We start from the raw sequence: 24,690 nt of genomic DNA, 5'->3' as shown, positions 1-24,690 counted from the left end.
TTTAAAAAGCCGTTCCGTGCGTGCTTGGAGATTTATTTACGAGTGACCGCGCGTGACGTTTCTAGCCATTCGGCTTTCGAAGGGGAAAGAGAATTGTTTACTCTATCACTTTTCGGCATAACGTTCTCAGAAAATAGATCTTCCGGAAACGTTTGCGAAACCCCGCAATGTGGGCGGCAAAATGGATATTTTCAAATACACACGAGCCCGATTATAATAATCATAATTAATATGTATTGCACAACACGGAGGTCCAGGCGCCAAGATGTTAATTTCAATTGCCATGTTTTACTTATTAATAATCTGGCGGGTTGGCAGGCGGGCTGTAGTTTGAAAACCCCTGGTCTAACATCCACCGACAAGACAATTTAACCTAACATCTAAAAACCATAACTATAACAACTATATCCGTCGCTGAAGTCACTGAAGTAAAATAATAGTAAAAACAAATAATAAGAATACTTCCACTTGCGAGTTGTCTTACAGGGGATTTCATGAACCGATATTACCAATTTGAGATCACATAAGAAAATTTCACTATTTCACTTCGACCAAAAATATAGTGCTTTTACAACCGACCCCGTGATTAACTTTGCCTGCTGTTTATTACTCCAAAACCGCAGCCGCTTATAGAATATCCCAGGACCGTCCTAGGAATTTATCTGCCTACACTAACAAGCGGAATATAAGTATGTTTTCAATCTTTTTCGCCGAGCAATTCTTGAAACATTTACATACAAAATTAGTACAAAGCAACAATTCATTACATTTCTACATAGTATCACTATTAATATACAAAATATTAAATGTAATAAGAATCGTCACTATCGATACTGTCGTCACCTCCGCCACTAATCGTTCTCGATAAATATTTTCTTCTTTTATTACTCGTTTTTCACAGTTAGACCAGTTTTGCACTGATATTTTAGGTACCTCTTGTCGAATTATAATCCACCCTACATTGTGAAATTCTTTGAGATTCCATCAGCACTTGACGTTTAATAATTTTTTGGAACTGAAAATCCATTTTCTTCAAAAAAGTACGCAACGACTCTTTGGCACAATTATTGTTTAAATCTGTCAGTACTTTTTTATGCAGTTCTTCTTTTATACAGTTAACTTCGGAACATTGGTCATGTCATTTCTTTTTATTGGTGATCCTACTTCCCCTTCCACATTTCTTATAAAATTGTAAACATTCAAAACAATTTGTTTAGCAACCGAAGACAAATGGATTCGCTGAGGTATTTCGTTTTCCAAATTGTCCTTAGGTTCGACTACCACCTCCACTTCGTCTTCAAATTCTGCGTTGTTTTATATGTCTTCTTCTAACAGGGGAATGTCTGCTTCATTCAACGGTCTCCACATTTTAAAGTGTTCAAAAACAGGAACCTTCAAAAATATTTATCTGTATTCTTATGATGTACTTTTATCTACCGCCAATATAATCTATAGTCTTAAAAAAGACGGCCTTTTTTTAAAAATCGAAGAACTATGTAGAAGACACAAAAATACAAGAAGAAGAATGTTGTTAACCGACAAGCACACAAGACAAAGATGATTTTTTTCAAACTTAACTGAAGTACCTTTTGAATGATCACGTTCAAATACTTCCGTAATATATACGAACATATTGCAATTTAGATTAAACTCTAACGCATCTACTTATTCGAAAATACCCTGCAGCATTAAGGCATAACAAAATTTAAAATGGTCCATATACGTTTCCAATGAAAATTTCAAAATTTCTACAAATATTCGTTACGGTCCATCGTACTTAATACAGAAAACATCTGTTGTTGTTGTAAAATCTTTAAAACGTCAAAGCAATAAATGCACTATATTTTTGGTCGTATTATACTCAACCTGTCCTCGAGTCTGATGATTGGCTAGCTCCTGGCTGACTTGTGAATCAAGGCTACTCCAACAGGGCAAACCAACTAACCAAAACGTCGATTCCACATTGGAAAATTTCAGATTTCCAACAGCGCCTGCTTGACAGAACTTCTTCTGTTATCGTCAGGCCAAAGATAAAATCAAAGTTGAAAAGTGAATGACATCTGGGATAGGCTGGATTCAATATTGGTGCGTATCAGACCACGGAATATTAAAAATTTGATAGAACACCAACTCTTAGTTAACCATTGGTAAGAGTGTGATTACACTAACAACCAATTAAAAATTCTATGCACATCTAGCGAAATGTCAAACAACATAACCGAAGACGTTTTCAGGAGATGAACCGAATTATAAAATGAAAATTGATGAATATATTAATTAGATAGTATTACAAAAATGCACTAAGGTCCAAGAAATATACGAGGAGATTTGAAAACTGGACTCCACGCAAGACATGACTAGACAAAATAAAATTTGTTTATTTCTGATTTTAGATTTAGAACTGGGAAGAAATTACGAACATAGTTGTACCATACGAATATAATTGAAACCAATCCATTACAGCATGATTAATATTTCCATGAATAACCAAGTAGTAGTATTCCAATATTTTAAAAGAAATAAACATTTATAATTTAGTTAGTTAAATAAGAAGAGACGTTGTTCAGATTTTCACATAACTATATTTAAATGACAGCTGTCATTTAAATATAGTTAAATATAATATATATATTATATAAATATAGTTAAACATATTTATGTGAAAATCTGAACGTTTGTTCTTATTTAACTATTTTAAATGGATTTTCATCAAGTAAAAGCCACTTCAGTACAATTTTTGAAAGAAGCTGATAAAAAGCTTCCTGGCTATTTGGTACTTTAAACTAAAAAAAAGAATTGTTAAAGGCACGGTGTTGCCGAAACAGCTGTCATTTAAATATATTTATGTGAAAATCCGAACAACGTTTGTTCTTATTTAACTATTTTCAATGGATTTTGATCAAGTAAAAGCCACTTCAGTACAATTCATAATTCATTTTGTAGGAATGAACAATAGGCAAAAAGAATTTTTTTAAAACATGAAATAGTTTTGAAATACAGCCGTGATAAACTTTTTCATCATGGTTGGGTGGTTCTCAAACAATCTATATCGATAACAGAATGGATTATATTAAATATTACACACATAAAAACTTTATTCATTTTGGAAGAACTGGTTTCACCAAACAACAGCCAGCGGACCATTATAATCTTCGCTACGATCAAGTACAACGAAAGTATAATACCTACTTTGATAGGGCTGACTTATTGCTTCGGGTTTTAATCCGATCGGTATCATAAATTGATAGAGACGACACTTAACCAAAAAAATGTTTTTTTGGAGTTTTCAAAGGTACATAATTTCTGTAAAAACTCCATTTAAAAAGTTCCAATAGATCACTCGGTGGCAGTATTCTAGCCATTTACATGACATGAAACAGTTAGTAAAAAGTTAGAAAAGAAAAGAAGACCGTTGAAAAAATTTTTAGATTTCCAAGATGGACGTCAAGGGGCGTAACGGTCATCTTAAACATTAAAAGTAATTTTTCACTGAAATCCTAGTAAACGTAACAAAAAAAATAAACGTTTTTCAAAGCTACGCTTTATTCGAATAATTTTGTCGCAGGGGTCGACTCAATGTTTTCTTAAATAAACCGCTGAAACGCGAAAAAGGCTGAACGAACAAACTAGCAGCCGTTAAAAAAAATCTATCAAACCCAAATTACCTGTAATATGCCTAGAAAATTGCAAAATTCTCTAAAAATTTAAATTTAAACTTTGTTCAATTAAAATGTATTGAAATAATGCCTGAATAAGCTGGTAAAAAGCGTATCTTAATATCTAATTCATAACCTAAAATATCGTACTAAGAAAATTTAGTTATCATAAAATTTCATAAAGTTCATAGAATTTCATAATTTTATAATTTTGAAATAATAAAGTCAAAAAAAAAAGCAATTGACGTAGGGGAGCAATATTCAATAGATATCATAATATGAAGAGTAGGCCATGGAAATAAACAAAATGCCTAAAATCAAATTGCCAAAAAAGGTTGAGAAAGCACGAAAAATAGTAACCCCAAATTACGAAAATGAAGAATGCCGCTTCTAGTCCTAACAGTGGGATCTCTATATACTGCATTCTGTTATACAGATATGATTTTGTGAATGCCACAAGGTCACTGCAGAATCCAAGCATCCTCAGTTTAGAACACTGTATAGTTGGAAGTTTTGAAGTGGTTACTTTGACTTTTCACTACAATCAAAATAAACATGAATATTAAAAAAAAAAAAGCGAGAAATCTATATTACTTTCGTGACGTCATTAGACAGTAAAAAATATAACATAACCTTTATTTAAAATTATGCTACATAAATAATACAAAATATAAAATATAAAATTCCAGATAAACGGAAATCAAGAGCTAAGCACACAGAAATCAGAATTTGGACAATACATGGCGTCACAAAAGACTTTTAAATTTATCAAGATATTTATCGAAATAAATTAACTGCCTCTGCGTTCAGTTCTTCCATTAAAATTATGTGACACAAAATTCAATAGAGCATAAAATTTATGTCCTTAACTGACAGCGAAACAATACACTAATACATAAAAATAATGCCCTATATTTCAGGACTATGATTGCCATATAAAATAAGGAAGTTGAATTCATTAATGACAAAACAAAGAACTGTAAAAAAATCTGAGTACGCTACTGCATTTGCCTTAAAATACCATAATAATGTTTTTATCTGGATCCAAAATTTTCATAAATAAAAATGTTATGGGCAATTTTCTAAAGGGCCGAGAATTTAAAAACGCTCTATATCTCGGTAGTGAAGATGTCGCCTTGCGGATTTAACAATTAAATGTTTCTTAAGAATGGAACCCTTGACATGCAAGTTGGGTTGTGAAAAGTCAAGATGTAAAAATGTCCCGACTTCGCTTATATTTTTGTAGTAGTAGAAATGCCTTTTTCGTTAGTAGATTTAATAAGTTCGCAAAATTCTCTTAAACTGGATTTTCGTTTGCACTTTCTTGCTAAAATGTAATAATCACTTTTTATCATTTCTTGTACACTAAGAATGCACCATCAATTGGTCGTATAAAAATCGTGCGGTGCAGGGGGTGGTGGGGGTGAATTTTCTAAAAATTGTCAAGAAATTATTATTTTTTTGTTATCTACACCATACTGCCCTTAAATTGACAAAACCGCTTTTCAATATTTTTATTAGAAATACTTTATTTTTTCATTTTAAAAACACCGCATAATGCTTTTATGTGGGCTCTAAAATCTCATTTTTTTATCTGATCAAATGTTTTAAATCTGATCAAATGTTTTAGGCCTTTATGTAATATAGAGTTTTGCACATTCTCTCAACATAAAATTACCATAATTTCTCGTATTATAAGAATGAATATCTCTGAGAATAGGTAACTTTTTCACAAACATAATTGGGAACACACTGCTGTTTAATTTTGAAACATAGACATTAAACATTACTTTTTGTTTTACAGACAAGAAATTAAAAATACGCAACATGCTTTTACATTTATAATTAAGCAAATTGAACAAAAGTGTGTCCGAAATTTTTCCCTATTCTAGGTATAAAATTAATATTTTTAGAAAATTTATTCATTATGTAATCGGCATGTGTATGAAACGTCAAATTTTTAATATAAATGTTTACATCGAAATTTAATTTACTCATTTTATGTCGATTACCAAAAATACAAAATTTTGACTTGTCCGTGTTTATACAAAGGTTATTATTGCACAGCCATTCAAAAGCACTCTTCAGATCAGCATTCATTTTTCTGTGCATTTCATCCACATTTTCACCCACAATAAAAATCATAGTGTCATTCGCAAATAATATCGCTTTAGTATCATCTAAAATATTTACAATATCGTTTACATACATAAAAAACAACAATGGCCCCAAAACTGTCCCCTGAGGAACATCATGTTCTACAGTTATGCAATTTTTATATTTCGTTTTTTGTACCCTATCTGTTAAATACAAACAAATCCATTTATATGCTGTTCCCTTAATGCCCATTTTGTACAATTTTCTTAACAGTCTAGTTCTGCTTATTGTTTCGAAAGCACGCTAAAAAACCAAAAATACAGACAACACAAATTTACCATCCTTCGAGGCCCTCAAGAAATCATCACAGACAACAGTAACAACGACAGATTCACATGAATGTTTGGAGCGGAAGCCCAACTTTGCAGCTGCTGTTTCACCACAACCTCAAGAACCTTCTCATAAACTGGAACGGTATTAGTTGGCCTAAATTCTTGACATAGATTGGTGTTGGGAACCTTCAGTACAGGGATCACCATTGATGTCTTTCACGCCTCCGGAAAAATTCCACACGTAAGGGAAGTGTTCACAATGTCCAACAATCGATTTCCAACAACTGCACAGGCATCAATCAATACACCACTCATCACATTCTTTCTTTTTTTTTCAGTCCTGCATAGTTACGGTATTAAACTGACCTATTTCTCTCCATAAGTTGGTATATTATCGGTGATATCATTCACAGCATGGGATGTCGGAATGCCACTCAAAATCTTTTTAACACTGTCTATAAAACACCTATTAAATTCATTAGCTATGACTTGTTTAAATGAAAAAGTTCGCTGGCCAAACTGCAACTCATCATAAATTTTTCCACGTTTCTTTCGATTTTGTTTTATTTCTCTCTTTTTTGTATGCACGGCATGTATACTCATTTTATACAAACAGTCACTTTGATACATCATTTCTTTTATCACAGGGGTTTCTGACACATTTGGGTTAACCAAGCCGATATGTTTACATCTGTAATACTTTTATTCCAGGATGTTTCAAGGAGCGATCAATCATTAAACTTAAAAAAAAAAACAAGTTGAATTTTGCATTGGCATCGTATTGCCGTTTGTCCCAAACCAAATTATGTATAGTACCACAAATAAGCTTTGTCGAGCAGCATGGGCAGGGTATACGTCGTCACATCAAGTTAATCAGGAAATCATTTAGGTGAATCCTGATTTGCAGGTATGATAAGGTACGATTATAACAATATAACAATAACTTAAGTAATATTTCATTCAAGGTGAGTAAGTTGGTTAAGTTTTATTTTTCAATCACGTGGATCGAAAGTTAAGGACAAAGAAAAATGAAACACGTTTTCTCGAGAGATTTTCATATGTTAGAACGAATAGTATATAGCATTGATCAAAACGACTTTTCAATAATCATAACAATTAATTAAGCCTCGCTCTTAACGTATGACTAATTTGTGCGTTTTCCCATGCACTACTAAATGACGGCCATATAAAACTTGTTACTTTCTATTTACATGTTATATGGTGGAACCAGCATACATACATGTATTTCAATTACCAAAGCATAGCCAAATAAAGAAAAATTCCTTGGCATTTTCAGGTTTTCTATACACGTTCGTATAACAAACTCACAACTACCAATAAAAGTTACAACTAAAAATTAGTAGGCATACTACATATCGCTACATATATTTTTATAGTTTGATACACGATATTTTAGTCACGAAACTTTTCGCCTTATTTCTTTAAAAAAAATAGGTTCTGCATTCCTCCTGTGTTGGTTATTCGTTAGTTTTGTTGGCAAATCGAATTTGCTGACGTTTCGACACTCATCCTGTTTGCTTCTTCAGAGCTTAACTGAAACTGGCTAGCATTCGGCTCTGTACCTGCTTATATACGGTTGAGGTTGATTTTTTTAGAGATATCTATGGATTCTCGGATTTTTCTTTGCTAGAGGAATAGATTACATGCATTACATATATTACAGCCTCCTTAATAGCTACGAAAGATGTTTGGGTAATATGTTTTAGTGTACAAGAATTACAGGAAATATAAGAAAGCAAGAAGCAAGCTAGAACAGGCATCTCAATTACTCTCTATATGAGGTGCTTCCTGAACATTTTTTCACTTAGATGTTTCATGTGCGATATCTATCATCATCTTATTTCAATGGAGGTTAAACCTATGAGTTTATGAAAACTAACGCTTTGCGCTGATTTACAAAAAAAAAAAATACATAAAAAAATACATGTAGAAATTGCATCTAACCTACAGGGCTTGAAGAACATAAACGCAAAATTAATTACAGAAAATTTAATAGTATTTCGATATATTTTGAGAAAATATACACCGACGATATGTCCGCGGCCATGTTGCTTGTCGAAAGCCGCAAGGTCTTGTGGGTCCTACGTCAGAATTTGACCTTCTCAAAAAAAAATGACATATTTGTTTCTTAGCATAGGCAGGGCCTCTATACGTCTAGTAGCTATATGACGAAACCTCAGCAAATTCGATTTATCAACAACCGACGCAGAGGATACCCAAAAGATTTGTAAATAGTATCACCATTTTGGCATTTTGGCATTTGAAAAAATTAACCCTTATATTATGTTTAGAAAGTTACGGTTTGTTTCTGATTCACTATAATTGGAGTAGTTAACGTTTGTTATGCGAATGGGCTTGTTATATGAATGAACTTTTTAGAACGTCAGATATGTTTTCAAAAATGTTCAGTAGTGAGACAAGTATTTTTGCGAAAATTTAGGGATATAATTAATTGAAAATCGCAGCTGAAATATATTTTTTAAAAGATTTGGATTTGCGATGCAAGGTTACAGATGATATTTTAAAACAATGCGAGAAATTTTTGATATTGATGACATTTTATTTTTAGTTGAAAATTCCATATCAAACAAATACTCAAGAATTGTAACAAAAATGTCTAAAGAAAGAGCTATCAATACCAATCGAGAAAATCGAACGTTCCAATTGAACGAAAAAAATATATATAGAACAATAATTAAGAAATATATTTATGGTTTCCCAGATTTCAATAACTCCTCAAATATCAGAAATATTAGACAGATTTCACAAAACTACCACAATTCCCTTTTCCAGGTTTTCTTACTTTGATACCAAGACACCAATATGTGGATTGTTGTTATTTGTTCTCAAAGCTCAAAGAAAAATCTGAGATGGTGGCAAAAGAGGTCCTTTTATTGGCTTGATCATTACAAAAGTTTTTTATCGGCTTCCACACCCTACACGAATATAATTTAAAAAGGAACTCTAAAATAAATGGCGACGATTACCGACCCCCTTCCGACTTACGCCTGCGTTTCGTAACTATTTTTAGTGGGCATCGTCGGCACGGATTGCTTCCTCATTGTCGGAAAAATAAACCAGAACGCCCGCGGAGTTTTGGCGCAGATGTTTTCACAAATTTCACGGGTGGTTCGGCGCGATTTTTAAACCGCAATTAACGCGTTTCTCCGATGGGAAGGAGGGTTTCCCCCGCACGCGACCGAACAAGTTTTTGCTGATCGCTTAAACATTGTGATTACCACATCATTTTTACGCAAATATATGCATAGCTTTTGTCGAAGAGAATTTCAGGAACGCAATTTTGTAAAGCAAATGTCATCGGGAGCTAAACTCAAGTTACATAATTTAAAATTAATTGAGCATCAGAGATTCATACCTATTCTGTTTCGCGATGATGGCTAACAATCTGTATTCTGTTTCTACAAATTTAACAATTTTAATATCATTGCATTGTGAAATTTGATTGTTAACTTAGCTTTGTTTTCCCTACTAGTTGACACGTTTGAAAATGTCTCAAGTAATTCTGTAGATTTCGTGGTGAACTAACTAACCAATTTCAACGAATATTTAAACAATGTTTAGAGAAAGAAGAAGATTGGAATATCGATATATAAAGGATCACAGCAAAATTCATAACGAGAAACTTATTAGCTTATTAACGGCTAAACAGAGAGGCCATCCAAATTTAATAGCTGAAATTCAACCACAAGCTCCACAACGAAGACAAAAAATCATCGTCAGTTAGTCAGCGGTAAGCAGAACTATTTAAGTCAGTATTTTTCAAAGGAACTTCCATAGACTACTGTAATACTATTGATAAACTTTGTGGATTCCTCATGAATTTGTTGTTGATTGCTGACGTTGGGCTAATCAAGCCAATAAGGAGGAGGAATCCAGAAGATTTGCAGAAGATAGGTCAGTAATTATATGTCCATTCGCCTCTTGCCCAGGTCTATTCAATGGGATATGTTCTTGCTTTTTTCCTTAACTTTTCTCGTTCCTCTAGTATCCGATCTAAACATGCAAAGAACCTTAGACCATTTTTCGACCGAAACGATCTGATTTTACCCAACAATGAAACAAAGAAAGAAATGAAACGCGGAATCCTTCTTCTTTCGTGCAATAACCAATTAGCAATGTTGGTTACGGTCTTCTTTCATGGTAATTATTGTTAAGATGAAAGAAACAGAATATTGCTATAAAATATTGGTATTTAATCACGATCATAACAATGTAGAAACAGAATAGATGCAAGAGAAATTGGAAAAATTCTGCGAAACTCTTGCTTAAGATTACTATCTAAAGTAAAAAGGAATTACAAAACTGTTCATCTCGTTGGCTCCGCATGGCGGACTATTTTGGCTTTGTTATTGTTAAAAATAAGCTTCCTTAGTATTTATATCGAAAGATTTCGTTTAGCAATCACAATATAAATCTACCGCGTAGATTTTAGTAATACCACGGCAAAGAAAAGAAATATTCGTAAGGTTCTTTACCGAATTTGGACCCTAGTCAGTCTATTCCAACCTTTAAAATTTTCTCTATAAAATGGATTGCCGAATAGGCAGTAATTTTGCTCAAAATGCGCCTTTTTTGACATTTAATGTCCTGTTTTGATGATTTGTGAATATGCGTAATTTGCTTTATTATCTATTAGGCTGGTGACCTGAATTTTTATGACCCATTGTTTACCAGAGTTATTGTAAAATATGTATTCTGGTAGAACTATAAATGGATGGATGGATTAATATATAACATAAACAACTTCCATTTAATTTTGACATCTACAGTGCCTTTCTTTTAAAAAAATAACTAGCGAGAATTTGAAGCACGTGGAAGTGGAAGCAAATATATAATAAAGTACATAGAGAGAACACTGAAGAAAAAACGCCCAAAACAAGACCAAGAAAATAAGGAAAAAAGGAAAACATGAAAGAAGCACACGAAAAGTATTTGCCACAAAGCAGCTGTACTATTCTCAAACATGATTTTATACAACAAATTAAGGCAATAAGTTCGACATGCAGTTTTCAATTGTCACGAAATGCCTTAATAGTAATAGAATTATGCGTATATGCGCCTTAACTTTTTCGATCCACCTCGTAACCATAATAATATTTATCGCGAGATAAACTTGGATGGAAAAAGAGAAGGCGCACATACGCTACTTATTTATTAACTGGGACACCTGCGTGTAAATTGCGCGGCGAATTAATAGGTTGTAAATTTTATTCTAGTAAACAATGTCGGATTTCAGATGACATAACCAATAACATGCGCAATTGTTAAGTAGCTATTTTTGCACCTTTAAGGGGCCTATGACGGTTTTTCTTATTAATCAAACTTCAAAAGCGGAAACAAATTGATAATAACCAAAACACATTAGGTTGCGAATTTCGACTTTTTCTTTTCCGAAGAAGCTTTAAATACCGAATCAAATTGGATTTTTTTTAATCCGTAGAATTTATATTTAAATAACTATATATCATAGTGTTCTTGTTTCAACATTAATGTTTTATCAGCAGCACCACTCGTCGAGTAAAGATCTGGATAAAATGGTCAAGGAACATGTATCATGTAACAAACGCAAACCCTCCCCATTACGGCCCTGTTACAATAAAAAGACTAATCGCATATGATGGGTTTTGTATATTTTAATATGGCGAACATATGCGTTTGACTGTTTATGAATATGAGCCTTGCATAACTCTGCTTATTTTATTGGAGAACGCTTATAGGCCGTCTTGGAATTGTCATTATGCATTTATTATGTGTTTATTTTATCACGAGTTGCTTTGGTGTTTTGGCGATTAGCCCGCGATATACCCGGCAATGTTTCAAACAGAATTCGAATAAGGTTTTGTATAGCCTCCCGTGATTTTGTACTGCTCGTATACTTGAACTTCTTCAGAGTCTTTTATTATCAATTATCAATCACCAACAAGCTTGAAACATTTTACTGACGACTTTAGATGTGCGATGCGATTTATGAAAATAGGATTTCGCAGTTGGCAGAAATATGTAATAGGTTAGTTGCTTATCAGTCATCTATCATTATTTAACTTTGACATTTTTGAGGTTGAAAAACACTGACAAGTGTAAAGTGTGTTAGTCGTCCTCATTTGTTTTTATTTCATTCCATCAAATGTCATACCAAATCTCAAATTTTTCTTTAAAAAAAAATCCATATTCATCGAAGCAAGCGAAAAAGTTAACAAAGTAAAACAATATGTTTAATTATCAAACATATATTCAGATGAAAAAATTAAAAATTAATTAATTTAATTAAAATTAAGGCTCTCAATAAATTCTGAAAACAAGCACAAGTAGTTTAGTGTCATTCCTTGATCCCTTAGCATTCGATTTTTCAAAATCCTCGGTACATTTGCATATGAACAAAACAAATTTTGCCTAAGCTAAAAAAAGTAGAGAGTAAACACTCCCTACACGAAGTTTAAGTCACTTAAAATCAAATTTAACTGACTAAAAAAACGATTTTTTTTTTGGATCTGACACACAAAAATTAGGTGCTAGTTACCCCTTGGTATGAGCTCATATACAAATAATCATATCTAATCACCAATAGATCATTAAGCTAATTTTTTTGATAATTTTTATAGTCAATTGAACGCTCCACAAAAATGTTTTCTTATACTTTTTTGATAAATGGAACCATTTCGAAGATATTCGAGGTCAAAGATTGAAGAATTCAAAGAAAAATAACTTTTTGTTCTGAATTCTGTTGTTGACCGAAACATAATTATCGTGATATATTTTCAATTATTCTTATAGGAAATTTTATGCTTCACAAAAAAGGTCTCTTGTGTTTTTTTTAAATTGTAAATGAACCCGTTGGGAAATATTCAATTATGATCCTCAATTGTAATTAAAGCAAAATTATTGAAAGAAAATATAGTTAGACACCACCAAACAAATGATGAAAAATAATTTAAAAACTATCATTATAACAAAATAGATTCCAATTTTTATGCATGTTGTGAAAACTCGTCAATTTAATGAATAAATTAAAAATGTTTATTAAAAACTGTGCAATTCCAATGCGAATATCTTCAAAATGGTTCGAGTAATCGATAAACTCCAATAGACCTTTTTTGTAGAGCATTAAATTTTCGATAAGAATAATTGAAAACATTCAATAACAAAATTGAGAACAAAAAGTTATTTTAGTTCTTCAATCATTGACCTTGAACGTCTTTGGAATGGTTCGATTTATTAAAAAGCATGAGACCAGTACTCAGAAAATCGAAAAGACTGCCAGCACAGGATACACATAATAGAAACACAAATCTCCATATTTTGAAGTATTAGAAATTCAGGGACATCGATATCATCATGTATCATCGCCCCCGACACCACTTTGATCGATTCTATTACAATCTTTATCAGCTTGTAAGGTACTGACCTGTACTGTAAATATTTTTTTGAATTGGTTTGATTATAATTGGGGAAAATTGAACCTTTGACCACTTTCGGAAGGTTTTTTTTGTTGATATATTAATTGAGGAAATGAATAAATATACGTATTTTTAAAAATTCTCTAAATACGCAAGAACGAACAGTGGAAAGCAATCAATTATTAACGCAAATGTTAAAAAAACGTGTAAAATCTCAGTACAACACAAGTCCAGTACACAGCAAAACACGCAATCAGATCTTACTTTGCAATTGGCTAGTGAATTGGCTTGACTATCGGGATTCTGATAGCAGTTCAGTTTTTTTATATTTTCAATCGGTTGGAATTGCAGGATTTTGATAATATTTCGGTTTTGGTTGGTTCTTTTGATGAAATGTTGATTCAGATATCGAATGATAGAATTCGTTTCACTTCAATCGATAGTTTCAACTCTTAAATAGAATTTTCACAAAGCCAAATCACGTAACCGGCGACTCCGCCCACAGTTAAATTCGGTTACTTTAATGTTATTCTAGGGCCGTTTCCGCGACTTTATCTATGCATTACTTACTCCGTATTTGCTCAATCGCTCGCCGTATCTGCTCCAAGCCAGCGGCGGGCTGTATTTCGAAGACGCGACTGTTTCCAACATCTCGCAATTAAAACCTTATTCCCCACACCGATACACACTTAAACAAACATACAGTCGCGTCGTCCCGTTGTGCCACCAAAACCACCTGCCGCCGTTAAGAGTAAACTTCGCTTTACGCACAACACATGTCGCCAATATACCAACTGTAAATCGCACTCGCAATAACAATATTCGGACAGGGAATTCGCGATCACGTACACCGGCATTACTTTTACTTTTACCCCCCCGGACACTGCTGCGATTGTCCGTTACATCGTCGACCTATTGAAATTGTAAAATGACCGTTTTGTCTTTTGTCTAGCGCGGGAAGCAATTGGGTTTGTCGGTAGCGGCACCGTTAGGCATTGCCTAAAATATTTTTCATCGTGGATAGACAAAGGACAAGATTAAGCTTCACCTAAAGTGAATGCCTTTGGACCAAATCGGCCAAGTCTTTGGATACGGTCACGTGAATATTATCTCAACAACAATATACCAAAATCCTTGGCTACAAAATTAAACTTTTTGACAAATGTTTTAATTTTGATAGGCTGATTTAAAAAATTCTATGCATTTATTTGTATCACGTAAGGTTTTTTTGCAAATATTAAAGAAAAAAAAAAACGATATTTATAATTTTTTTTTATTCAGTAAAGTGGAATCTTAATTAAAACAAGTAAAAAAAAACTGACTCAGACTTTTTTAAGTGAAATCTTCGTTTTTTTTGTTTGTTTGTGTGTGTTTTTAAGGGCATATCCCGGTTTAACATCCAGCAGTAGTCCGAAATCATCGTTATGCTCCGTGTGCCTTGGTATCCGCTATCCCTGTTCTTTGCTAACTGCTAAAGGAAATGCACTTTCAAACTCATATTACAACCTAGATGATGAAAGTGCTTTAATATATTTTCAACAATACTTTTGTAGTTTTCGTCCTTCATGTTCCCAAGAAACTTATCAATTACTCCTTTAAATGAAACCCAGGCGTTTTTCTCGGCATTGGTGTCATTGTGTTTTGAAAATCTTTGCCTTTGCATTATGTTCTTAGCTGCGGCCCAACAAAAATACCTTCTTCTTTGTTGTCATCACATATGGCTGGGAATTACCAGCACAAATATTTGAAACACTGTCCATTTTTGTCTAGGGCTTTAACAGACTGCTTAATCAAATCAAGTTTGATATGAAGAGGAGGTAGTAATACATTTTTAGGCTCAACTAAGCTATCTCTTAATATATTTTTCCTACCAGGTGTAAGTAATTCTTCACGAAGCTTCCTCATTTGGAACAAAAAGAAGTCGCTAAGGGCTAGATCTGGTGAGTAAGGCGGACTATCAAGCAGCTCAAACCGTAATTTGTGCATTTTTGCTATGGCAAGCGCCGAGGTTGTTTTGGTCGACCAGGATATTTTTGTAAATGTGGCAGTTTTTCCGCAATTTCTATCCTCAGCTGAGCAATATTATCGTCGATAGTTACAGTTTTTGGACGTCTCCTAAGCTCTTACGGAAATGTTTGCAGCTGCCCAAAATTTCACTGTGGTAATTGACACACATACACAGATACCAACTCAACTTTAATTTGCATAGGCTTATTGCATTAAAAAAAAAAATAAAAATTGCTGAAACTTTGATAAGTAACTATCAAGAGGTGCATAACTACGATCTTTTAGGTAACTAGTGTCGCCCTCTTGCGGGTGAGGTGGTCGGAAACTATTCAAGTGACCCTCGTATTATGAACAAAGCCGAATAACTTTTTCCCGGGTTCCTGTCTCGTTCAGGGTAGATTAACAAAAATTAACCAAAACTAACTGACCTTATATTGACTAAAATTTTGACATTAAGTGAGAAATTCTGTCTTTTTCTGATTTGTTTTTCAGAAATACTCACTTGATTTTCATAAATTCAAATATAAGTTAGAAATTCGGATGTTTTTTCGAAATCCTGTCTTATTCTCCAGAAAAATTGAAAACTTTTTTTATTTGGCTTGCGTCATATCTTGATCTAAAATTAGAAAAAATATTACTTAGTTGATCTAAAGGTAATCATTTCTTTGGTCTAAGAATCGGAATCATGACTCAAAGATATAATCTTAATAACATAAAACGGCAGGTCAAATGATGACTTTTTAAACTGAAACAACAACTAAATCAGCAAGAAGAACATCCATACGTTCTATAATTGCTTGGATTGTATCTTAAATAAGGAAAATGACAAAAATCTCTTGTAATACTGATCCACGTAAGTCAATGCCGTATTCTTAATCACTGAAACATTGTCCCATCATTTTTCATCCGAAGTACGTGCGTGTACCAATACTTAAAAGATAGCTTGAAGGATTGTGTTTCTGATTTGGAGTTGCGTATTCTTCAGTGCATTCCTCAAAAATCTTAAACACGTCAGTCAACGTGTCAGTAAACTCAAAACCATCCCGAAGTCCGCTTGGACATCAAGACCGGTCGCTTCTCTCGCAAAGTTATGTGGCGCTTGCTGCGCTCACCCATCCCAGCAAATAGAAAACGTTACTCATCGAACAAACATCCCATTTATACCGTAACTGTTTAGCGAAAGGTCAACACACATTGTGACAGCATCCGATGGAAAGCCATTAACACCGCGAAATAAAGAGAGAAAAAAAAGACCTTGAAAAGGTTAAAATTAGCATCCAGACGGTCTACTGGACGAGACTGGCGAGTTTCAGATTGTTTCCAGGCGATTTAAATTTAGTGATAGCGCCAGAAGGTCGCAAAGGCGATCGGTTTACAATAATACCGGCATTTTTCGCAACTTGGCGTTTGTCGTCAATCAGTTGGAAACTGGTAACCGGTGATGGTTTCTGATATAGTATAGTACACGATAAATGGCCATGACTTACGTGGCCTATCATAAACGGAGGGCCTCTTGTTACGATTTTCTTTTGTTTTTGTTCGTATGGCATTTCTCTTTTCATTTTTACCCTTGGGGGAGGTAGGTTATAGATCGATGGGGCTTATTAAACTGTAACAACCTCTACGCTCAGTCAAATTCCATGTTATAAAGTGCATCATTTTGATAGGTTCCGGCCCAATCTAAAATGAATCTTTAAATGCTACAAGCCTTGAGCAGATAATAACAATTTTTATCATGGTACCTGAAGGCTGCTTGGTTTGTTAAAATATAGGATATGATATCTTGCCTTGTATGTGTGTAGCATAAATAATTTTTGTAGCGCTGCTAATACCTGAAATGGCTCGAATTACGACCAACTAGTAACGGACGGTGGGCGCGCCGAGGGTTGTAAACTCTCCCCGTTTCTAAAACTCCGTTTAAAAGCCGCATTTCCTTCGTTTCGGTGCTCGTTTGGGAAATTTATTATTTGTTTTGAAATAAACGAAAACAGCTGATGCATAGTACTGCGTACCCTATGCGCGGAACGGGTGGTGGTCACAGACCTGCAATAACTCAATTGGTTGCGAATAACGTTATATTCCCCTGGCGAAATTAAAGCATTGACCAGCGAATTGCTAGCTGTTGTCTGTGGGATAGCGTTGTAATGGTGGTAGCGGCGATCGTTCTCTGGTCCCTTTTCTTTTTTTGGCGGTTCTGGTGTTCTTTTTCCCGCCGGTAAGCAGCGTGCTTCCTGTAAGTTTTCCCTTGTCCAGGCTTTTTTTATAAGGAGTCCCTTAAAGCTCACGCATATTGCGGATTTAGAGGGATACTGATAACCCTGATCTCCGGAATAAGTGGGTAAACAGACGTGGTCGTTTGTACCCCCGACTTGGTCGGATTTAGCGGAGAGAGGATTTCAAGGATAACGCTCAACCTATAAGGCCACCTTACATCGACGGTAAGCCGTATCCACTTACTATTTCGCGCTGTCGACCCGTAGTAATTTTTCGTTTATTCTCTTTAAGGCCTTCTTCTTTTTTTCCTTTTTAATTTGACTTCCCGTATACTATTTGCGCTGCTCGTTGGATCACCTCAAGGATTGTTTTGAACCACTTCACTCCTGGGGCTTCCTACTCACTATCCTCGGATTACGTCGACGCCCGGTCGCGGCCACAGGTCGCGGCCACAAATCGCACCAACTGGAGCTTGAGCCTGGTGGAACAAATTGTATATGGTTGCAGCAGACAAATAGTTGTAGAGAGAGTAAAGCCACTTGGCGCCGATCAGACGGTTCACAGATAAGTACCTACTCGCCCAACGCCCTTAGTTCCACGGATAGTTTTTATTTAATTGGAATTTTAAAGCATGTAATGTCGAGAGCTCTGCGGCAAGCGTAATATTTGATGCCTGAGCGAAGGCTACTGTTTTTGAGTGTCAGGCCCTCCTCCCTCTTGGTTTTGAATAAAGTATTTGTTCGGAAATTGAGTTTCACTCGCCCACTCGGCCCACGCCTCACCGACAATTGAGACAGCCGAGCAGCTGCTTGTAAATTTTGTTAATAAGTAACACTCTTAACCTCAATAAACCAAGAAGGCATTTTTATTTTAGCAGTGTCGACTCCTTAGAAATTGTAAATTTATTTGCACTTTTTCATTAGTGGTGCTACAGTTATTGTTTATTATGTTTAGGCGAAAAAAAAAATTAGAACGAACCAAAAAGAAAATGTCACTTGAATATGTGTTGCAAGAGAATCGTTTTACGAGTATATGAAGGTGAAAATCTTGACTATTAACGGACAATTGCACATACCGCTCCTACGTATTGGGATTTTCATATTTTTTAATGCAAAATTTGTCTGCAGGTCTTCTGAAAGCATCAGAGGGGATGCTACCATTGGAAAGACACTACGCAATAAAACGGAATGTATTTATATATTTTATGTTGCTTCAAATTTTTATAATACTTTTATAAGAATCTATATCTTTATTATAATTTCAGCTTATTTTATCTATTAGCCAAAATTAAATAATAAATCTAAATTTTTAAAAATCTGAAATCATAAAATCCATTGAAAATGACAATAAATTTGTTTTCCTCGTTTGATCCTTCTACTAACCTTATTAATCTAAATTGAATAAAAGCCCTAATAGGTTTAATTTCAATTCATTCCTTTTTAATATTATTCATAAAGCGCTTAAAATTGTACTTCCACAGAAGATAAAATGATCAACATTAATTTTCTTACTCCCTTACATTTTTAATAGAACAAGCATATAACAATTACTTTATTCCTTAGATTAAGATTATGATTGCTTTTTATAATTTTCCGTATTACTCATTATTTTGTTAATATATTGGCTCGTTTAGTATCTATAAGGACCCCGGCTCATTTCTACCCTGGCTATTCGATTAACTAACACTTTTAATTTTATTAGGTAATATAGGTCAATACATAAATATAATAATACATATATTTTGTGTTTCAATTTAGTTACACTATCCTGAACCAGTTTGTTCTATTAATTTATGTTATATACATATTATATATTTATATTACACTTGTTTCTCACCAAACTATTGGCAATATAATTTTTCTACTCTCGTCTGTAAAATACCTAATTATACACCGACCTCGCGTGCGGGAAGCGTCACTTTACCACGTCAGTTTCGTTTACCATCGATCCGAGCCACTTCGGACATTTCCGGGATTTTAGAGCACGGATTTGGGAGCTATCGGATGTTTTCGGAAATATTTCCCACGCTTTGAATTTTGACGTTTGTCAATTCTGACGGTCATGTCAGTGAATGTATTCGTGTTTCGCGAAAATGTACCCAAAAACTAACGGTCGTAGGAAAAGTATAGTATACAACACGTTCGGTAGACTTTTTAACTCACTCGCTTATTAAAAACTCGCTTCGCTCGTGAGTCAAATGCTGTTTACCGCACTTGTTGCATAATGTATTATTACCACACTTGTTGCATAATATACTATTTTACTCATTTTCCAAGTTTGTAGGAATAACATCGATGTAATCGGTTTCTAGAAAAAATACTTTGTAACTCGAGATCCTATCACTTACCGTACAAAATTAAATTATTGATATCTTTGAGTGTATTGTTCCTGTAAAGTTATTTTCTTCTGGGTAAAATTTTTTCTTGGCAATTTTGCTTGCACGAAGGCAACGCTTTTTGCTGGTAACTTCTTATTTGTAATGTCTTTGAGTAGTAGTTATTGGTTTAGTTAATTTTGATTCCGCGATAACTTCTTCTGTATCGATAATTGTAATTTCTGGCAATATTTAACTATTTTTTTCAAGCATTTGTTTACTAGTATAGGCAGATACAGGAAGCGCAGGCGATTCAAGGACGCCTGAAGCATAATTTGTTTTTGTAGGTATTCTATTTAGACTGACGTTTATAACATGAATTCAAAAAATCTAGAACTGCGAATTAATAGTATACCTAATATGGCTGACCCAATTTTGGGATACAATTTAAGAGTTTTAGTTGACTCCATTTTCGAGGAGAAGTTTAAACCTCATTGATATGCGAGTTGGAGTTGAATCGTTTCGATTCGTAAAAAGAATTGGAATTCATTTGCGAGCTTAATTTAAACGCAGAGAAGAATACCAAACTAGTTATAGCAAACTGTATAAGAAAAAAAAGCAGGTACTTATTTACATTCTAGTGGAAAGTATGGTAAAAAGATTCAGCCAACTTCCAAAACTTGAAAGTGGAGTTTTGTCCGTTGTTTATTCAATACTTTTGCCTTCCTGAATAGAATTTGGTTACACCTTAAATACCCAACCGTTAAACAACATAAAACAAACTTGTTGTCGTTGTTGTTTTGCGAAAACGTACCCAAAATCTAACGGTCGTAGAAGAGGTATAGTACGCAACACGTCCGGTAAATTTTTTAAGTCACTCGTTTATTAAACACTCGCTCCGCTCGTGTCAAATAAACTCGTGAGTCAAATGCCGTTTACCGCACTTGTTGCATAATATACTATTACGATCCAAATTAGGATTAGCGTCGATTTTGCTGAGTTAAATGTGTGTAACAGCTGGATGTTATCGGCGTATGAATGAATTTGAGAAAATTTGACTTCCTTAGGCACATCAAATGTGTAAAAGAGATACAACAAAGGTCCAAGAATTGAACCCTGTGCCACCCCCGAAGTAACGTTACCCATATCTGATATACCGACATTAGTCAAAACGAATAGCAGCTTATTATTTAAATATGACTGGAAAAAATGTACAGAACGATCAGTGAAACCTAAGTACTTCAGTTTAGTGCAAAATAACTCATGATTTTTATTATTAGATCATTGATATGCAGTAAAGCAGAAAGCGTGCTATCTTTTGGACGAAAACCTGACTGGTTGATGGAATTATATTATGATTAGCTGTATACTAGTACTTGCTGATAAACAACCTTTTCCAACATCTTACTAAGCACAGGTAAATTGAAATTTTTTAACCTTCATAGTTTCGGTTCACTGATTCAACGATCAGCATTAGTGGTCCACATTAGCCAAGACGTCTCCGCCCATATTCGACTCCCGCGTTTAGTCATTAACTACGTAACGGCATAACCCCCTTCATATCGATCGGACGTCATCGCGTATACAACGATTTGTTTCTTTGAATGCCAACAGACCGGAAAGAGGAAAACTGTTCCGTCGGCTTCGACGCCGGTCGGTAATGGCGTCTCCACACCGTATCGCGATAAATTAGCTGCCCGGAATCTTTATTTTACACGCTTCGTAGTTGCTAAATTATTAGCGGCCTAGATTACCCGAAATTGAGTTTACCGATCCCTCATTACCCCGCCACAGTTCTGCCCTGAAATAGATTTTTGAAAAAAGATAAATATTTGATTTGGATCTAATTTACTATTGGTAAAATAACGCAATCTAACATGAGGAGTAACTCAAACAATCAGCTTAAAAATTAATTTTATAAAATGACCACACAGACTAACCTTCCCGCATACTATGGGTTAATTAACCATACATGCATTATATTACCTAAATCATTTCTTTTTTTTTTCTTCCGTTAGTTTAGGTTGTCTATTAGAAAAATATGGGAGAGATGTCTCCATTAATATCGAGAAAGTTAGTTCCTATATGAAATTTTTAGTACTCCACGGCTAACATCAAAGAACCATAATATATAGGTAACGATTATAATGAAAAATTTCAAAAAAGCACTTTTATTATAAGCTCCTTAATAGTATCTTTAGCCCAAGTTTGATTTGGTACCAACGGAGCGAGTGTTCAATAAACCGAAGTTTAACAATAAACTTTTTTTCTATACAGAACAGCAGGAACACATTTAATGAGTTACGTGAGACATACTCATTAGAACCATAAACCCGTGGCTCACACCTTAAAGTGACACTTTGACAACGGGGATTTTAAAGTAATATTTTTGACATAACCAAGTCAAAATCGGACAAATATCTAATGAAAATTGAGAACCATATTTCGGATGGCCTATTAGAAGTATCTGTCGAACGGTTCATTGGATTTACTTTAAATTATACGCGGTGGTATAAAAAGAGGTGCTTTATAGCCCTAAAATGAATTATATCCAAGAAACAAAATAGATCTTATTCAGATTTCCCTGTAACTTTATTTTACCGTTATCGAAATAAAAAATAATTTTCTAGATGTTCAAGCAATTTGGACCCTTGAAAAAATCTTAAGAGCACCATGCCTTTTTAACAGAAAGCCGAACTTCTCCAGGTAGTTCCCGGAAAGGTCAGGCATTGTTTCCTGGAATACCATTTTAGATGGGACATACATGGTGTTTCAAAAATAAGGTTTTGTAAGGGAGTTTTATAAACACGGTTTATTGAGTTTTTTAAACAACACACCCGGTATATTTCTAAATCAATCTCTTACCGACTTTAAAATAAAAATCAATGCCCATAATTTTTCCATAATGTCAACATTGAACATGGTTATTTGGAACAAAGCTTGGCAGATAGACAGAATGAATGAATTAATATTATAATTACACTGTTCACAAAAAGACATTGGAGGTTGACAGGAAGGAATCTACTGTGTTGATTAATTATTTCAAAAAGTGTCAAGATTGTTGGAAAGAAATTAAAATTAAATGAAAATGAGGTTTTCAAAAGATTATTCTGTCTATGCGCAAAACTTGAACAAAATTGGGTTAGTTTCTTTCCTGGAATTTGAAAATTAAAAATATACAGGGTATACTATTTAAAAACAACTCACTAAACAGTGTTTTTGAAACTTTCGTACAAAATCTTATTTTTGAAACGTCCTGTACGTTATATATAAAACGGTATGCCAGAAACGAATGTCAGAGACCTGAAATACCAGGAACTGGCTGAAAAATTTTAAGATATAGGTACAGGGCATGAAATGATATCACAGGGTTTGACACTGCGGCTACACTGCATATTTGAAAATATTTCGGAACGATATGGCACCTCCTCTGACATCACCCTCTATAATTCATCCGCTGAATCGCAGTATCTTCCTAAAGTAAGAAAAACTCCAAAAAAATCCTCCAATCAACTTTTTAACCATTATAAAACTCAAAAATCCCCAAATGGCGTTAGTTTTGGTTAGTTTAATTAATAATTAATAAATAAATTAATAAAATCGTATTTTATACGTAAAATGAATAGCAAAAAGAGCAAAACAAACTCGCGATCCCCTAAATGGCAATTTCGTGTCGCTATTTACTTGGAAAAACTACCACACAAAACCAGGCAATCGGATCAAAATTTGTTCCTGTAAAACTGGCTTTACATGCACCAATCCAAATCGGACAACATGCGAATTGTTATCGAACCCAAACTAAATAGTTATATTAAATGTTAATATCACCGAAAAATCATTGACATTAATTTTTATAGACAAGAGTATAGGGAAACTTGAACAAAATCGGGTTAATTTCTATACTGGAAGTAAAAACCCACAGGGTGTGTTTCTAAAACTCTCGTACACAAAACCTTATTTTTAAAACATCCTGTGTGTTCCATTTAAAGCGGTATGTCATGAAAGAATGCAAAAAATCTAAAATGTCAGAAACTGGCCTAAAAATGTAGGATATGAACAAAGTCTACTTTATTTCTTGTGAAGAATTCAAACTAAGCAAAATGTTTGTCATATTTATGTATAAGCGGCAACACCGCATTCTTGAAAATATTTTACTACTCTTACATCGCCCTATATAATGTATGGATTCATGGACTTACCTGCTGAATCGAACCATCTTTTTAAAGTAAGAAAAACTTAAAAAACTTCAATAATCGACTTTTTATAAAATTGAAAGATTCTCAAAAGCCGTTAATATATTCATAGCTAAAAAAAAGTATTTTTTTAAGTAAAATGAATAGTAAAAAGAACCAAACAAACTGTCGAGAATTCAAGATCCTCTAATAGGCACTTTCGTGTCTCTATTCTCTTGGAAAAACTACCACACAAAACCAGATAATCGAATCAAAATTTGTCCCTGTAAAACTGGCTTTACATGCACCAATCCAAATCGGACAACATGCGAATTGTTACCGAACCCAAACTAAATAGTTATATTAAATGTTAATATCACCGAAAAATCATTGACATTAATTTTTATAGACAAGAGTATAGGGAAACTTGAACAAAATCGGGTTAATTTCTATACTGGAAGT

The 24,690-nt window shown here is 34.0% G+C and overlaps 1 protein-coding gene across 8 annotated transcripts in view; it reads right to left on the bottom strand.

The window, feature by feature from the left end:
* The window catches only part of LOC132705985 (GTPase-activating protein CdGAPr), a 100,953-nt gene that overhangs the window by 43,598 nt on the left and 32,665 nt on the right, over positions 1-24,690 (bottom strand). For 3 of the 8 annotated variants that reach the window (XM_060677000.1, XM_060677002.1, XM_060677005.1), the window contains exon 1: positions 14,092-14,316. The exons of 2 other annotated variants lie outside the window; for them this stretch is intronic. In XM_060677000.1, coding sequence (XP_060532983.1) covers positions 14,092-14,172 — 81 coding nt within the window. In that variant the 5' untranslated portion in view covers positions 14,173-14,316. Of the gene's footprint in view, positions 1-14,091; positions 14,318-24,690 lie in introns of those variants that run through there. 3 more of the 8 variants (XM_060677004.1, XM_060677006.1, XM_060677008.1) reach the window with 2 other exon arrangements.

Source organism: Cylas formicarius, unplaced genomic scaffold (genome assembly GCF_029955315.1).
Source record: "Cylas formicarius isolate icCylForm1 unplaced genomic scaffold, icCylForm1.1 PGA_scaffold_8__14_contigs__length_24414737, whole genome shotgun sequence".
Classification (NCBI taxonomy): Eukaryota; Metazoa; Arthropoda; class Insecta; order Coleoptera; family Brentidae; genus Cylas; species Cylas formicarius.
This window is presented reverse-complemented; position numbering and strand designations above follow the sequence as displayed.